Source organism: Lepus europaeus, chromosome 20 (assembly GCF_033115175.1).
Source record: "Lepus europaeus isolate LE1 chromosome 20, mLepTim1.pri, whole genome shotgun sequence".
Taxonomy (NCBI): domain Eukaryota; kingdom Metazoa; phylum Chordata; class Mammalia; order Lagomorpha; family Leporidae; genus Lepus; species Lepus europaeus.
The window spans coordinates 54,133,744-54,152,880 of NC_084846.1; the positions used below are offsets into that span (position 1 = coordinate 54,133,744).

Sequence of the window (19,137 nt, forward strand, 5' to 3'; positions counted from 1 at the left end):
CTTTCTCTCTGTCTGTCTCTCTCACTGTCCACTCTGCCTGTCAAAAAAAAAAAAAAGTAAAAATAAATAAATAAATTTTAAAAATTACAATGAAATCTACTTAGAGAAAAATTAATTCACTGTAGAAGACACTTGTAAGAAAGGGAATGGTGGATGGGGCAGAAGGAAAAACTTTACTTTTTTTTTGGCATGTGCAAATATTATTTTGTCTTATTTTTAAACAATGCTCCATTGAGAGGATGAGGCAGAGGAAAACAAGTTAAATAAAAAAATAAGGAATGCAGATGGGGTCGAATCAGCATGATCTCAACACTTTGGACCAAGCACACCAAACAACAAGGACTCAGGATCAAGGCAATGGATCTAGCTAACAGGCCTGGTGACCCAGAGGAAACACTCAACACTCACACATTAGACAGGGCTCCTGATGGGCCCTGGCCCAAGGCTAGACAAAGAGAAGGAAAGCACATCTTGTAGAAAAGAACCAAGGCAACAGGGAAAGAAAAGTCCCTAGCAAAGGCTATATTTGTTGGCGAAGGCTTTGCTCACTGTGTGATTTACAGAGGTTCTACAACCTCCAACTTTCACAAATCTGGAAAATTCATAGTTGGACGAAAAAACATAAAAGGGCACTGTTGAGATTATGAGACATTAAATACATCTGTCTATTAAAGCACAGTACTCAAAAAACCCGTTCTCATAGTACCCAGAATTTTTGGCATATAACATACAATGCCCTCAGTCCCCTCAAGTAGTTTCTTTCAAATGAAATAAAAGAATAATAAAGCAGTTTTGAGTTTTAAATCTTTTCTTGAAACTAATTAAGATACACTTCAAGAGAAAAAGAAATGAAATGCTTCATTCACAGATGCACTTTGACAAATACATTCTGATTCTTACTCCCAGTAAGTCCCAACTATATGACTCTGTCAATCAATTCAAGAACTGTCAAATAGCATAAAAATGTTCTCTGTCAGCTATAACAGTGAACAAAATTGGTATTTCAGTAGCTTTTATTAAAAATGCTGAAACACAGCACATCTCAAGGAAGATACAGGGACAGAAGAGGTACCAGTTTTTCACTTTTTCTAAAAAAACTGAGTACATCATGTTATTACTTGTCATTTCATATATTAAACTACAGTCATATAATCTGAGACATGCTAGATATAGTCAATGCCTCCTTATACGGAAGCAAATATGTGAATTCTGTTTTTCTGACTTTCAGGATCATAAGAGGCAGCCCTGAGACATTATATATATATATATATATATATATATATATATATATATATATATATATATGTAATCTATCCCAAATACCTCTCTTTGGGCCACAGAGTCTCTTCCTGACACTAAAAACCTTATTTCCAAATAAAGGAGTGATGTGACTTGAAGAAAAATATATAATCTACCAAAGAAAAGTTAAAAAGTAGATGAGCAGGTACACTTGCTTGAACTTGCTTGAAATACAAATATTTTTTTAAAAATCACATCAGAGTCCAAAAATGCTCTAAAACACAAGTGGTTGTCTTAACTTAAAGAGATATATTTAAGACTTTCTAGCCATTAATAGGAAGGAACACCAGATTTCCATGTTGAAAAAAAATGAGACTATGTAAATTCAGTTAGAAATCAATTACTATTCCAATGATTACCAGAGTGTCAAAATTCCTCTGAATTATGCAGGTCCAAGCAAAAGTTAAATCTCACCTTTGATTTAATTCTACAAGTCAGGTCAGGTCAATTAAATGAACTTTTAATCTGTTGCGGAATCCTTTCTGAACAGGCCCAACCAGAAGGCTCAAGAATGGGTACATGGGGCTGGCGCTGTGACGTAGCAGGTAAAGCCACTGCCTGCAGTGCTGGCATCCCATATGAGCACCAGTTCTACTCCTGGCTGCTCCACTTCCGGTCCAGCTCTCTGCTATGGCCTGGGAAAGCAGTAGAAGATGGCCCAGGTCCTTGGGCCCCTGCACCCGCATGGGAGATCCAGAGAAAGCTACTGGCTCCTGGCTTTGGATGAGCACAGCTCCAATTTGTGTTTTAGATGACCAGAGGGAAAAAGAACAAAAGAAAGAAAAATACATGGCAGAAAACAGGTGCATCTAATTAATAAACACAAATAAAAGGATGTTAGAATACAGTGGATTTTGCGTTTGTGAACTACATTTGTCCCACACATACAGTAACCTGTCCCTACATCCCACATCACGTTACTTACAAAAGCAGTGTTCTTACTTACATGCGGATTCTAAAACAACTCACAGAAACAGAGAACAGTGGTTACCAGAGGCTAGGGATGGCATACCAAGGGTACAAAGCCTCAGATGGGAAGAATATGGTTTGGGATTTTTGTGTGTTTGCTTGTTTGTTTTTGAGATCTATTGCACTGCATAATGAATATGGCTAACAACTCAGTACCATATACTCCAATATTACTAAGAGAATAAATATCAAATGTTATCATAATATCAAAATGTCAGAGTTGGGATGGCAGGCTAATTGGATTGATTTAATCACTCCACATTGTATTCAAAAATCACATCACTTTGTATGCCACAAATACATATATACAATTATAATTTGATATATAATTCTTAAGTGTGTGAATCGACTTAAAACTTTAAATTAAAGACACAAATAAGTGAACAAACTTATGCTCTCCTAAGTAAGAATCAAAATAACACGTGAAGGGAAAGGGGGACTGGCACTAGGCAGGCTGAACAGTAGCTAGCAAAGGAAACTGCCAGTATGAGGGAGAGAAGACCTGCTGGTGATGGGGCTGTCACCACCACAAACACCTTCAACAAACAGCTCTGCCCTCAGAGCCACCATGACACTTCCAACAAACCACCAAGCTAAAAACTAACTCTGATAGTTTTCCTGGGAAATCTAAGATAAGATCTCTTTACAATGATTTCTTTGGGATGTGAATGTATTTGAGATATATATTGTTGTCTGTTTGCAAAGACAAATTTTTCTTAGGACTTCATGCTCACTCATACATGTAAATATATGCTGGGGCAGGCATTTGGCAGAGTGGTTAAAATGTCTACATCCCACACAGGAATGCCTGCATTCCAGTCTCAGCTCTGGCTCCTGATCTCAGTTTCCAGCTAATGTGCACCTCCCAAAAAGCAGCAATGATGGCTCAATTAACTGGGTTCCTGACACCCACATGGGAGACTTGAACTGCATTGCCAGCTCCCAACTTCAACCATGCAGGCATCTGGGGAGTGAACCAGCAGGCATCCGTGCAACCCCACGGATCATGCTGGTCACATTATGTGTGGGCCACCAGTGTGCTGACAATTCCAAAGCAGACAACTGCATATGGTAAACACTCAGGAGATGTAGAGCTGCTGGAATTACTTTCACCCAATAAAGAAGCTGCTATCACTACACAGATGTAACAGCACAAAATGAACCAGATGGGTGCTATATGTTTTCTCAGGATCCAGAATATGTCAGGAATGTCCAAATACACTCAACAAACTAGAGCTAATTCCCCATTTACTCAATCTAATAAATATAAACGATATTGTCAAGTTTTTATTAACAATTTCTCTCAAAATGGACAAAACTAAAACATCACTAGTACCACATGTTATGTGTGTCCTGAGCAAAGAGAAAGTGTTATCTCAATCTGCATAATCCTAAGGGAAAAAAACATAAACATTTCCTCTAGGAGGAAAATATCTTGCCCCGCACCTATACCCAGGAAAGTCCTATATATGAGAGTATTAAAAAGTTAAAAGAGGCCGGCGCCGCGGCTCACTAGGCTAATTCTCTGCCTTACAGTGCCGGCACACCGGGTTCTAGTCCCGGTCGGGGCACCGATCCTGTCCCGGTTGCCCCTCTTCCAGGCCAGCTCTCTGCTGTGGCCAGGGAGTGCAGTGGAGGATGGCCCAAGCCCTTGGGCCCTGCACCCCATGGGAGACCAGGATAAACACCTGGCTCCTGCCATCAGATCAGCGCGGTGCGCCGGCCGCAGCGCGCCAACCGCGGCGGCCATTGGAGGGTGAACCAACGGCAAAAGGAAGACCTTTCTCTCTGTCTCTCTCTCACTGTCCACTCTGCCTGTCAAAAAAAAAAAAAAAGTTAAAAGAAAAACAATAATTAAAAACTGTATTAGGGGCTGGCACTGTGGCTTAGTAGGCTAAGCCCCTGCCTGTGGCACCAGCATCCCATATGGGCACTGTTTTGAATCCTGGCTGCTCTTTTTCTGATTCAGCTCTCCACTATGGCTGGAAAAGCGGCAGAATATGGCCCAAGTGCTTGGGCCCCTGCAACCACGTCTGAGTCCCAGAGGAAGCTCCTGGCTTCAAATTGGCCCACCTCTGGCCATTGCAGCCATTTGGGGAGTGAACCAGTGGATGGAAGATCTGTCTCTCCCTCCCTCTCTCTGTAACTCTACCTCTCAAATAAAGAATAAATAAAAATATTTTTTAAAAATTATATTTATGTTTTCCTCTACCATAATCCTTTCATTTTTCAGATACCCACAATCAACATCTATAACACTAATGAGTCATGTTCACCGCCAGAATTTCCATAACAGGAGAGACAAAGTAGCTGCATTCTCTAATGGACATAGATTGAATTTGAAAACACATTTGCTTGACAAGCACATTATTTTATTTAGATGGTATATTTATTTGTGATGGATTTATAGTGATGATGGAAACCATACCTAGGGAACAGAGCCTCCCAAGGTACTGTCACAAATAATACAAAACCTTCATTATAAGCAAACCAAAAATCTATTAATAAGCAAAAGATGCAGCATCACTTTTGCACTATACATCTTATAATTGTACAAAAGACACTAATATCAAATATGTAATCACTTAAATATTACAAGGATGACTATTATCTAAACAAAAAGCAAATTTTCCAAAAGACTTATCACATTGTGGCAGACACATGAACCATCTGGATGTTAGAAGGAGGCAGCAATACTACCCTCGATATTTATAGGATGGGCAGAGTTGAGGGAGACAAGTTTCCAAGAGGTGCAATGGAGAAGTGAACAGATGAGCTTATTTCTATGTACTATTCTATAAAAATAAAATCAGCCATATCAGAAAGACTAGAAAGAAAGAATTTCAACAAGATACGACGTAAAAGTGGAGGCTATGATCTTTCACTGCTTAAGAACTGCTATTCTATTATTTTGTACTGCCCATTTACAAACATGAATGCTACCAGAACACTTAACATGAACTTTAAACATTTATTAGCATTGTATGTTACAAGACTCCTACATAAAAACTGGTGCTAGAATCAGCTTTGGGCTTTGGTGCAAGCTTACCTTATACAGCTGTAATGCTTGAAGGTGCTGGCCGCATTCTGACACTCCAGGCATAGCTGTATTGCCCCAGGATAGTCTTCCTCCTTAGACAACCACAGAAGCCATCAGACTGCAAACATTTTTTTCTTAAAGCCCCTCATAAAAACACATCACTGTTCCCACTGCAACCACAAGCCACAGAATCCAAAAACTGTAATGCCTCTTAAACACGGATCAGAACACCAATTAATAAGTAACAAAGAGACAGCTAACTCTAGGCCTAAAAAGTATGCACAGAAAAAAAAAATATTTAAGTCATTCTGTTTCCTTCAACACAGAGTAACAGGCCTCTGAGACACAACAAAGCTTACACAGAATTACAAGCTGCTCTACAGGGAGAGCTTTCTTCCAATGTTACCATCTCCTTTCAGGAAAGTTTACACAAAATGCTGCCCGACGGTACACATTCTATCTGTAATCCATATTCAACGGTTCTACCACCAAGGAAAGAAATCCATAAACATTTCTAAAGAAATGAATTTGGGAAAAATAGTGAAGTATTCTCTAATAATCTCACAATATTTTTATCCCACAGACAGTAATTTAATATCAAATGAAGTTCTCAAATGGGTTTCTCAAACTCTAGTTTAGTAGTCATCCTTTAGAAGGAAGACAATTATCTCAAAAACTACAAATAACGTTCCCTATGCTCCTATCTAAATTCCACAGGTGCAAGACAAACCATGGGTACACAGAGACAATGACAAAGCACTCACCCCCATGGAGCTCACATATTACAGGGAACTACACTTATTACGTGATATTTTGGAGAACTTCATTACTATATTTTGACTATAACACTAAGAATACAGAGAAGAAATACAGGAGAAAACAGCTCAATCAGAAAAACAATTAACGCATGAGTTATCAATTATAACCAAGAGATCATACATTACTTAAACCATGACTATTTGTTGCATGCCAAATTTGATTTTGCTATGACCTGGACACAATGTAGCCAAAAGACTGAAGTTATCCTTCCAATGTTACATTATTTCAAATAAATGCTTTCGCAAACAAACGTGTTTTTCTAAATGAAGTATATGTTATGTCAGTAGCGAAAAGTTCTACAAGAGTCTTAGCATGTCTATGAAGACACCTTTTCCATACACCAACAGGAGAAAACGTGCCTTGTTAACTTACCTCCAGCATTTCACTTAAGCGTACATCTGTTCTTTGCTGAAAAAAACAAAAACCAAAGGTAAAATCTGTTTCAACCACAAATCAAGTTTCAATTTGTAAAAAGTGGCCTATGTATACCAATGTTTTGATCGTTCTCAGAGATTTCAGGAGGCCAATCAGCAGCTGACGCTTCCTTTGATTTGCAAGGAGGCCTAAACTAGCTTGAGTAAAACCTTCTTTTGCAATATTCAGGTGTCTGCAAAATGGAACAACACATAGTTAAAACTTTCTAGTACAGTAAGAATATTATCAACACAGAAAAATTCTGGCAACTAGTGATGGGGTGACTGACCTGGATTACTCTTAGAACAGGACTATGGCTACTATTTGACAAACATATTCAATCACTTGGTCTAAGCAGACATTTTTCAACATGCTGGGAGTAGACTGACCAATTTGCAAACTATCAGTGATCCATGATAAGAAAAGAACAGGGGCTGGCATTATGGCATAGCAGGTAAAGATGCCACCTGCAGTGCCAGCATCCCACATGGGCACCAGTTTGACTCCTGGCTGTTCCATTTCCAATCTAGCTTCCTGCTAATGTACCTGAGAAAGCAGTGGAGGACAGCCCAAGTGCTTGGGGCCCTGCCCCCACGTGAGAGACCTGAAAGAAGCTCCTGGCTCCTGGCTTCAGCTTGGGCCAGCCCTGGCCATTGCAGCCATTTGGGGAGAGAACCAGTGGATGGAAGAGCTCTTTCCCTGTCTCCCTCTCTCTCCCTCTCTCTCTGTAACTCTGCCTTTCAAATTAAATAAATGATCTTTAACAAAAAAAAAAAAAAAGGACAGAAATGTAGAATACACATTTAAAAGTTTAATACAGGGGCCAGTTTTGCGGCACAGCACATTAAGCTGTCACTAGAGGGACTGGCATCCCACACCAGAGTGCTGGTTTGTGTCACAGCCTCACTTCTGCTAATGCGCCTGAGAAGGCAGCAGGTGATGGCCCAAATGTGTGGGCCCCCGCCACCCAGGAGAGACCTAGAGTGACGTCTGCACTCTTGGCTTTAGCCTGTCCAAATCCTGGCTGTTGCAGCCATTTGGGGAGTGAACCAATGGCTAGAAGATCTCTCCGCCTCACTTTCTCTCCCTGTCTCTCTGTCTCTTTCTGTCACTCTTTCAAATAAATAAATCTTAAAAACTTAATAAAATGTTTACAAGGTAATTTCATTTTCTTAGTAATTTGATTTTATTGTGTTTCACAGAATAACAGACTGACCAGTTAAAAAAAAAAAAAAAGCTGGTCTTTCACCATAAATAGTTTAAGAAGCACTAGTCTAAACTATACAAAAAGAATAATATTTTTTTAGCCCATGAGTAGATGTATAGATATCACCATACACCCTTATGGTGCAGTGTTTACATCACAACATAAATTCACTTAAGGAATGGCATTCAAGAAACCATAGCATAATGGAAAATCAATTATTAGGATGGATTTCATTGTTACTGAAATATTTTGCAGCTTAAAGAACAAAGTATCATCAGGAGCAATACCTCCTCCCATTGGTGCAGATGACAGCAGCCAGTTGAAGTCCTGTCTGCAGAGAGGTAACTCTTTCAAGTTCCTATGGAAACATCAGCTGTAGGTTATCATTTGAAACACATTCTTTTTTTTCTTATTTACATGGCATGCTAACAAAAACTCTAGTGGGTTTCAAAGAAAAGCCTCCTTAGAAAGCAAAGTCACATCAAAAATACCTGAACGTGAGAACTGTTAGTATATACCTCACAAAATCATTTAAAATGACTACTTTCACCGATTTTCACAATGACATATGATAAAACTGTTAATCAGGATTGCTTGGGAAGAAATCTAAACCCATCCTCTTTTAGACAGGGGGAAAAAAAAGCAATGTCAATAATAATATACTCCTTTAAATATTTCTACCCTACACAACTTCTCAAGGTAATTAAGTATATGACAAATATACAATAGGATTTATGTTTGCTAAGATTTTTTGACAATCAATGCCTTCATCTGAACTGGTAGACATTTTCTATGGAGGCTCTGATTTTCTAAAGAAAATACAGAATCAGCTAGACAGTCTCAATTTTGCCATATTTTAAAGCTGGACTGTTGTATAGACATTGAGTCATCATTATTGCTGGTCTAGAAGTCTGTCACAAAGCTAAATGAAGCAATTCTTCCCGACTCTTCTGAAGTTTAGTAAACCAAAGAAATCACTTTAGCATCATAAATAAACACTGCTACACTTCTTCAGTTTGGTAAATTCTCCTAAATGACAGAGAAAAGTGTACACATGCACACACACACAACACATTCCTCAGTTAGTCAAGTTGCTGCTACAGACTATGAATAGAAGAACAATTACAATATTTTGACAGTTTAAGGTATAAATTACTCAACTATTTTTAAATTTTTACTAAAAAAAATAAAACAATATCCTACCTTTACATAGGCAGGCTGTTTTTCAAGGATTAAATCTGCTACTTTTTTAGAGACCTACAAGAACATGCAATCAAACAAAGGAAGTAAAAGAAAAAGCCTCATGCTTCCTACTACATTTTACATTTAAAGTTTTTCGCACATATATTCCATAGATCTTCCCAATAACTTCTAGAGCAAAAATCAACATACTATGGCCACACACATTTCCTTGGTCTATGAAATTAGCAAAAGAGGTCATGTAGTAAAGCACCCAGCACCATTCTTAATCAAAGCTCAATAAATGATCATTATTGCTGTCAGTAATGTTGAGGTTCATTCTCTGACTTGACATGCACAAAGATGTAACCATTTTAAGGGTACAGGATTTGATTTAGAAAGATAAACCTGTTAGGACAAGTAAATGTTTAGTCAATTTATGAATACAATATCTGGGAAACAGAGAACTCGCTTATACCCTTTGCACCCTTTGGACCACAAAAGAAGTTAAACAAGATGTTTGGTCACTCTGCTCCTGAGAAATTGAAAACACATGTTTTGAGGAATACTATGATGACACCTAAGGTTCTCTGGTCAATCACATGTATATTAATGTGTGCTGTACAATTAGAATGACTTTGGACACGGGGCTCCCGCTGCACAGTTTCAGGGCCTCCACCAATTACACTGCAACCAAGCACAGCACCCAGAAGGTCTGCAGCAAGTGTCTGCTCGGGAAGCCTACCTGGCTGCTTTCCCCAGGCCGAATGAGAACAAAACACTGCACACTCATTAAACTACTGCACCCATCCTTCCACGTTTCTTAATCTGCCCAAACATCTTTGAAATTATGTGATCCACTTCCTAGATACAGTCATTGCTTTTGCCTAGAAGGTTTCCATCAAGGTTAAGAAAATCAAACTTTAAATAGCTTAACCCTTGTTAGTCTTAAATATCATTTTAAGAATTACAAAGATTCCACAGGAACTGCTGATCACATTTAGGATTCCAGTCAGAGAACAAATTCTAGAAGCAAATCTACAAAAGTAAGTAACACAAGTAACACACAGCATTAAACCTTAATATACATGTATCATTTGGGTCAAAGTTGTTAAATAATAGAACTTGTTTATATGTTAACAGATTAGTTCAAACCATAAAATCTGCAAACCTTACACCTCATTTGTGTCTCGCCTACACTTTTGTCAGGAAGAAATGTGACTTTTTACTTACTGCAGCTTGCTGCTGCTTCAGTTTGTCTCTGTACTCCTCTAATTCTTGCAAATTGAGAACAGGTGGGAGCTTCTACAGAAAAAAAATTCATAAACAGAGTTAAAAAAACTGCTCAATTCGATTTCATTTACCTGGCCACCTGTGACTAATGAACCACAATCTGTGAGCACAAAACGGTGGCACAGCCCACTGCCCTCCGTCTTTCCTGTCCTCCAGTCTCCCTCACAAACCTTCAGCCACAAAAGCCTCCACATGTGCACTACATAACCCGGGTTCCATCCCTCAGGTAGCCCTGCTACCTCCGGGAAACCCCATTACCACCGGGGCTCCCAGCCCCAGGTAGAGAGACATGGTTTCTGTGACCTCTACAAAGAGGATGTGGGGAGAACCCCTAACCCCAACCCACGATTCCACCAGCCCAGGACCGTCCCTAATTTTGTACGATAAAATGCAAAACAGATTTCCCATTTGAAACATTCTGAATGGTTAACAGGGACAGTGAGAGTTGTCGGACTACATTCTGGATGATGTCAGCTTCCAGAAGACAGTCTAGGAAACTAACAACAAACACGCGAGTCATCATGTATGTGGGCAAACAGGCTCCAGGTCTCAGTCACCTGCTGGCAAAATTTCCGGCTGGGGTGGGGGTGAATTGGTGGATGCTACTTGCACAGGTATGTATGCACACTATATCCGCTTTTCTCTTAAAACCAAAGTACTATTCTGCCATTATTTTTTTTTTTTTTGAGGTTCTTACAAATTTAAAAAGCCAGTATTGTTAACATTATGTCACAGAAGCATTTATCACAACTAAACAAACAGCTATGCAGTACACATTCATGATTAATAGTCTCAGAGCTTTCCTAAACATATTCAGATAATATAAAATAGGAGAGAAGTAGCATACCAATATGCTGGATGTTAACAACTGAAAAGCAAAACTACGGGGTGGAGGCAGGGTGGGAGGGGACCAGCATTGTGGCGTATCCAGTGAAGTCAAGCCAGCAAAGCGGGCATCCCTTATGGGCACGGGTTCATGTCCCAGCTGTTCCACTGCTGATCCAGCTCCCTGTTAATGTGCTTGGAAAAGTGGTGGAAGATGGCCCAAGTGCTTGGGCCCCTGCACCCACGTGGGAGACACAGAAGAAGTTCCTGGCTCCTGGCTTCAGCATGGCCCAGCCCCAGCCACTGTGGCTATTTGGGGAGTAAACTAGTGGATGGAAGATCTCTCTCTCTATCTCTCCCTTTCTCCCTCTATAGTTCTGACTTTCAAATAAATAAAATCATAAATCTTAAAAAAAAAAAAAAAAAGGAAGAAAGGAACCCAAAACTATAGAAATGTTTCCCTACTGGTATTCCAGAGTTAAAATTATGTTCTTAAAAATAATTTCAATTTTAAATAATGCTGACACTCAATTAGCCATCATGTGGGAATAATACAACTGCTTTGGTATCATAAAAATATAAAGACAAATGCCCCTAAAAGGGATTCAGATCTCACAAATGCAATCATTCAATAACAAAAGGCTGTAGTGTATATTTTAAAGAACTCTTTTTTGTTTTACCTCCAGTTCATATTTAACAATATCAAATGAGTCTGCAGAAAAATATACTTGTTCAATGCTATTAATCAGCTCTTGTTCAGCTTGAGGGTCACTGGGCTGTTCTCGAAGTTCCCTGAATTCCTCCTTTAGGGACAAAAAAAAGAAAAAAAAAAAAACATGGTTATTATAGTTACAGTTTTTAATATTCCATCTGCGTGGAAATCATCTGTCTTAACAGTCTGTCTTCTAATCAAAGACACAAACAGGAACCCCAAGCAGCAGCCAGCCAACCCCACTGGCAACCTCAGGGTTCCTGCCAGGCTGAGAAACCCTGGCTCCGAAGAAGTCCACACACTTAGCTCTGTGATTCCATGAGGCTTCCTTCTGATTTTGAACCAAACTCCGTTACTTCATCAAATGTTTTCTTTCTAATGATGTAGAATGAGGCTTCTTTGGATTTGTACAACAGAAAAGAGCTTCATAAACAAACCCCTACCCCTGATGTCAGCATTCTTATCCTATGCAATTTTACCATATAAATGGATGAAACTTCAATTCATAGGAATTTCAGTAATTCAGATATCTACTCCCTTGCCATGTTGGTTAATCATGATATTATTATTATTATGGACAGGTAGCAAGTTAACCTTGTGATTTCTTATTCAAATTAACCTCAAGCACATTTATGTACACCAAAAAATTATTATTAAAAATCATTTTACATTTATTAAAATAATACTCTAAAATCTTAATGAATCATCAACTAATCAAGCATACAAAAATTACCTGGTCAATTAAAGAATATCAATTTCCAAATATAGACAGTCTAAAATACTTTATTACAGCACATTTTCCTTTAATTTATAAAAAGAGCTAGTTTGTAGCACACACTTGATGTAGCAGTTAAGACATCCGTTGAGATGTCTGCATCTGCTATCCGAGTGCCTTGGTTCAAGTCTTGGCTCCACTATGAATTCCAGCTTCTTGCTAATGTGTACCCTGGGAGGTAACAGGTGACGGCTCAAGTACTTGGGTCCCTCTACCCACACAGGAGACCTGGACTGAGTTCCAGGCCTCTGGCTTCAGCCTGGCTCAGTCCCTGCCATTGTGGGCATCTGGATATCCGTCAGTCTCCACTCCCCCACTACATACACACACACATACTCTCACCTTCACTCTCTTTGTCTACCTGTCAAATAAGTAAACAATTTTTAAAAATTAAAAAAGGGTTGACTTGGACATCTTTTAGAGTTTAATATTACATATTTATAAAATTATTAACTATAAAATTGCCCTTATGAGTAGGCTCAAGCTCAAAGAAAATATTAGAACAATAAGTCATAAGCTCAGAAGGTGAACTGTTTAAATGTAAACTTCCAATAAATTTTAAAGAGAAGGTGAAGTCATATAAAAAAATCAAACCTGCATAATCAAATATGCATGAGAAAGGAGAAACCTCTTATAAAACACACTCACAAAAAAATAAAGGTTAAAAGCACAGCCATCACTGATAGAGCAAGTGATGAGATTCTATGAATGCAGTCAGAAACCCCACATGCTAACAGAGTGAGTAATGCTCCTATGAGGGTGTGCCCACAACACACAACACACTAATTCATGTGGCACTCTGGACAGTGATGCCAGGAATCCACCTAGGCTCGACCCATGCCACCTGTGGGAGGAAGGTTCCCAACTAGCCTCTCAACAGGTATGCATCCAGTGGGATGTGGCAGCACAGTGAGCCCAGGCATGTAAGAGGTCAGAATGTTAAGCATTTAAAACACCGGCTTTCATTCACTCAAATGTCTTATTTTTTTTTATAACTTTTATTTAGTGAATATAAATTTCCAAAGTACAGCTGATGGATTACAATGGCTTCCCCCCCCCCATAGCTTCCCTCCCACCCACAACCCTCCCCTTTCCCGTTCCCTCTCCCCTTCCATTCACATCAAGATTCATTTTCAATTCCCTTTATATACAGAAGATCAGTTTAGTATATATTAAGTAAAGATTTCAACAGTTTGCCCCTACATAGCAACACAAAGTGAAAAAATACTGTTGGAGTACTAGTTATAGCATTAAATAACAGTGTATAGCACATTAAAGACTCAAATGTCTTATGTTGAGGGAGGAAACAAGGGCCTGGAGAGAGGATGTGGCAGAATGGCCTCGCTAGGAATTCTGCAGCACCAGGAGCAAATACATGCAGTCGGTCTCATTCATGTGTGTGTGTATCTTTAAAAAATTGCTAAGATTGAAAAATATCAGGTACATATAATCAAGCCAAAAATTCAAATAGACGGCAATAATCAAGTACTTAAATGAATACATGCCAATGGCACCTAATATACTAAGGTTGTCTGTATAGGACCTACAGATTGATATGAAAGTAAAGACACCAGGTTTTAGCTGCAGCTCAGAATCTCCCTTGGGCAAGTTAGTTTCTTCATGCCTAGTGTTTTTCACCTGTAAAGGATACATAGACATATTTTCCCTCTCTCAAAATAACAATGAAACAAATATCCAAAGTTATTAAGAATGTGAAGGAGAACCATAATGCATTTATAAACCCCTCACAGGTATGCGGTGATGAATGATGGACCCATGAGAAGGGCACAGTGTGTGTGCATGGACATAAGAGGTCAGATGCCAGCCCCTCCTAGAGAAGTGTGCAATCAACACCATAGGCTGCACACAGACCCACATGACTTGAAAGAACTGACCCGGAACACTTGATACTCCAGAGTAGAAAACCTGAACTAAAGAGGGATACACTGAGAAAAGAAAAAAAAAAAGTAGCATATGAAGAAGAATCCAACCCAAAACAATGGCCCCAGATAACATCACATCCCTACAAAATACCCTCTTCCTTTCAGCCACTTTGGTGGCTCCCATGTGATAACGGACAAGTGAAGTTATGCAGACAACCGCACGCTGAAGAGAATCCAATGGCTGTGCCCTCTGCAGTCCCAGGCGCTTGCAGTCACAAGACTGCTTCCCGCTCACACTTCCCGTGGTGCCTGGCAGCCATGCACGTGGGCACTCAGCCCAGTGCCAGCTTCTTGAGACCACAGACCTGCTTACTCCCAGTCCACCTGCAGGCTCCCTGCACCAAGCACCCTGGAGCTCATAATCACAGGCCAAACCAAACAATTCATACCCCCCTACCATTCAGAAAGGGAAATAACACAGAAAAAAAGGAAAAGGCAATATGTTCTCCTTTTGATAGTCAAAACTTCCCACCAATTGCTAATGACAGGTTTTTCTTCCCACTAGAAGTAACAATAGATGCTAAATGATTTGGGCTTACTTTATGTGTGGGAGCCAGAAAAGTAAACACAAGCAGCTATTCTGCATACTCCAACACAATTACTCCATAATTTTACCATAATATAAACCAATTTCTTAGGATTAAAAATGCACAAAAATGCACAGGATTTCAGCTAAAAGAGAACCTGCTTGGAGGGCCAATAAATGGGTGGGAGGCAAAATCTTAGATAAACAAAATTAAAAAGATTCCCTACAAAAAAATTAAATGGCAAAACTGGAGAGGAAAAACTGCCACTTGAAACTCTGACATCATAAAATGTGCAATTTAGGGGCTGGTGCTGGGGTGCAGCGGGTTAAACCTGTTACCGGAGAAATTGCAGGGTTCTTGTCTTCGCGCAAGAAAGAATTCAGGCGTGAGACAGAGAGTAGTGGGAGGTAAAATAGCAAGGTTTATTAAGAAGGAACATCTGTAAGGACGGATGGGCACCTCTCCAGACAGGACCTGAGAGAGAGTGCCCAGTCCCTCAGACTGGGGGAGGGGGGGGCTGCATGGGTGAGTGGAGAGTACACCTGGCCAGGCCAGGCCAGGCCAGGCGGGCAACTCAACAAAGATGCAGAGAGCTGAGCGCGCAGTCCAGTTGAGGCTGGGGGTTTTAAGGAGATGGGTCTTGCTTCCCCACCTCTGCTCCTCTTGGAACAAAGGGCTTTTTGGATGTAAATAGAAAAACTTCTCTTGAAGGTCTGAAACAAAGGACTTTATGGATGCAAATGTTATCAGACCTGAGGAAGGGAGCAGGGTGTTTGAGATGCAGATACTGGGCTGCACCTGGGAGATTGTGGAAGATTTATCAGGCAGGAAGCAGGAGGGGTGAGGGCCTCCACCTGGCAGGTTATCAGGTAAAAGGGGGCAGGGCAGGCAGGATGCGAAATCTGGGCTTCCCCAGAAACATTGTTAGGATGACTTTGAGAGGCAGATGCATATAGATGTCTTCTGTTTAGGCCTGTCACACACACATAAGCTCATAACTGACTTCCTACCTAACAATTCCAATTACTAAGTCATTGTTAAAATTCTCATGTGTAAAGACTGCACAGTAGGCCACAGGGGAACAGGGGTGAATAACACAGCTCCTCCCTCACAGAGCTGCTGCACTCAGAGGGCTGGGACAGAGGCAAGGAAGCAGGGAGGAATGGGGCCGTCCCCTCCAGGGAAAAGGGAACAGATCTGGAGGAGATGAGAACTGGTAGAACTTCCAACCTAAGACCCTGGGGAAGCAGTCACCAGTAGGAGGCAGAGCACAGGGAAAGGCACGGGCACAACAGGTGGAGAGCTTAAGGGTGGCAGAAAAATGCATGGCCCAGACACTAAAATTCTACTGAGACCTTTACAAATCCAACTAATCAGAACCAAACTTGTCCCTTCCCAAAAATAAAGCGTCTTAGCTCCTGGCATTTTGCCGGATGCTCTATCAACAATCAGCATTACTGTTCAATATTTTCTTAACATAACAAACCAAGCAGGATGATTTCAGCAAGGTAGCAGACAACAAACAAGTATTTGTTGTCAGTATTTCAGGGGCTGTTTTCTCCAGCAGTCGTAACACATCCCACTTCCTCATCTGTGCTCTATTTTGATCATCTCTGAGACAAAGCCAGGTGAATACGTGTGGGAAAATGTACATCATAAGTGTAACTTTATAAAAAATGAAGAAAAGCAATCATCATTGAAGCGATCATTTAGCCAAGGCATTTTCCCTCTCAACATAACAACAAAACGGTTTTATGAGAACTGGGGTTTCAAGTCTATAAAACAATCTGGGCTTTCAACTGTAAGATGTTATCAAATATTTCTCGTATATTTACAGCTTCCAAAAAGCTATAACTTTACAAAGCAATTTCCCACATAAGAGTTTATCTCCTCAGGGGATGAATTCAGGTTTAGGAGGGAATACAAAAACTACAAATTTTGCATTTATCCACTGCTCTCAAATGATCCAAAATACCATGCTAATTAAAAACATCAACTCAACTTCAGGGGCCCTCACTGTGGCTGCCACTTGGACACCAGCATCAGGTATCAGAAACAGCTCAAGCTGCTCCACTCTCTAATCTGGCTTCCGGATAACTGGCAAGGCAGCAGAAGATGACCTAAGTCCTTGGGACCCTGCCATCCATGTGGGAAATCCGAATGGAGGTCCTGGCTCCTGACTTGGGTCTGGTCCTTCCTGGCTGTTATAGCCATTTGGGAAGTAAAACAGTGAATAGAAGATCTCTATCTACCTATCTCTTTGTTTCTCTTCCCCCCACACACACACGCCCTGCCTACCCCTCTGTCACTCTGCCTTTCAAAAAAATAAATCTTTTATAACTGCAAAATGTTAGCTATGACAGCTTAACAGTTCCCCCACCAACAAACTCAATATGCTCTTGAATTGTGAAAATAACTTAGCCTAATTCTTAAACCCACAGAACAGCTTGGAACTTCACAATCTTGAGAAATGGCGAAATCTTCACTTCATAGGTCAGGTTTAAATACCTTACAGAAAATGTACAGGATTTAAAAACGAAATGCAAACCAATTCTTTCTGTAATTAGCTTATCAGACAAGAGCTCATGCTGGAAACCCAGTCACAAACCTAGAAAGCAAAGTGCATTTTCTGTGTGCCAATCAGGGGGTAGGAGAAAAAGAAATTGTGGCCTGAATTTAGGATTTAGCTTTGCCACAACGACTCACATCAAAGACTTCCAGCACATCTGCATTTTCTTCATCAGTCAACATGAAAAAATCAAAATTCTAACAACAAAAGCCATAATCTTATCAAAGCTAATATGACATCAAGGGTCTAGTTGACTGGAAAAATAAATAAATAAAACCTGCCAGCCCCTAAAATCTACACAAAGCCAAAAGGAAGAACAAATTATTAAGTTTTCAATATTCAATCAGTATTATAAAGTCATAAATCACTGAGCTAGAAACAGTTTTTGAGCTATTCAAAATCTATTTCAAACTACAGTTACCCTAAAACCATATTCCACATAAGTTTATAATGAATTGCCAGATGTCTGATTATGTGGGGAAATGGCAGATTTTCTTAAAATCTCCCTAGAACAACAATAATAATCCATCAAAGGTAGCCGCTTCATCACTTTCTGTGTGTGTTTTCTATACAACAGCTTTCAACCCAACTCTATTTTTCTTCAGGCTTTCAGTGCCATCTAGTGGAATTCTGGTGAGTTACAACTACAAAGAACATTTCAAACAATTTATAGAAAAATCTTATAAAAGGTATGGCACTGATTTAATCCAACTTTACAGCACACTTAAGCAACAAGAATGGAAGTAAGCTCCCTGACCACAGGGAAGTCGTGCCTTTTGGGAAAGACTTTTGTCTTCTCACTGCTGTACTGCCAGTCCCTGCAGAGTGTGTAGCATATAGCAGATGCTCACGAAATGTGTTGCTGAATATGCATAGAGAAAACATCAGAAGGCAAAGTTAACCTTGACTGCATTGGTAATTTCATAATTTTTAAAGTACTTTTCTGCTGCTTATGTTTTCAGTTCAAAGTATCTTAATTTTATAGTAAAGGAAAAGGTCATTTTAAATTATTATTTTCCATTTTGTTGAAATGCTTTTAATACTTTGAAAATTTGAATGAGAATCATTTTTTGCAAATATCAAATTACAAGCCATCAAGAACTAGTTACAACTTCTCAAAAATATGATTATATAAAATTAAATAATCTAAAACATGTCAATGAGAGAAGCATAAAGTCACATCTAAAACTGTGAAAAACACACTTAGCATTAAAGTTATGCCAAGCTACACCACGTAAGGAATTGCTTAACTCTTGATCTCAGTACTGACGGCAAACTTCTCCCACATCAAACCCATGTGCTGAAGGGGGTGTTACAGCTCTGGGCCCAGCAACTCCTGTGTTCTCCAAACCACTGCAAGAGAAGGCAGAGGCGCTGCTCCCGGCAGCGGTGCACAGAGAGCAAACAGGGGCGAGGAGCCTGCCAGCTCTCTTGGTGTAAGGCTAAGCGCCGGCGTCCAGCACTAGGAGCCATGAATGATTTGCCAGCCTCGCTAACTTGGCTTTCTACTCTGTGCCTGAGAAATCAACGCCCCGACTTCATCTCACCTCAACTGTTTTCACTGCT

At 39.9% G+C, this 19,137-nt stretch overlaps 1 protein-coding gene across 1 annotated transcript in view; it reads right to left on the minus strand.

The window, feature by feature from the left end:
- Nucleotides 1–19,137, minus strand: part of VPS50 (VPS50 subunit of EARP/GARPII complex) — a 106,950-nt gene that overhangs the window by 78,007 nt on the left and 9,806 nt on the right. Inside the window, exons 3-9 of the mRNA XM_062178890.1 lie at nt 11,726–11,848; nt 10,161–10,232; nt 8,952–9,005; nt 8,036–8,106; nt 6,617–6,734; nt 6,500–6,535; nt 5,318–5,400 (exon numbers count right to left, since the gene is read on the minus strand). Coding sequence (XP_062034874.1) covers nt 5,318–5,400; nt 6,500–6,535; nt 6,617–6,734; nt 8,036–8,106; nt 8,952–9,005; nt 10,161–10,232; nt 11,726–11,848 — 557 coding nt within the window. The remainder of the gene's footprint in view (nt 1–5,317; nt 5,401–6,499; nt 6,536–6,616; nt 6,735–8,035; nt 8,107–8,951; nt 9,006–10,160; nt 10,233–11,725; nt 11,849–19,137) is intronic.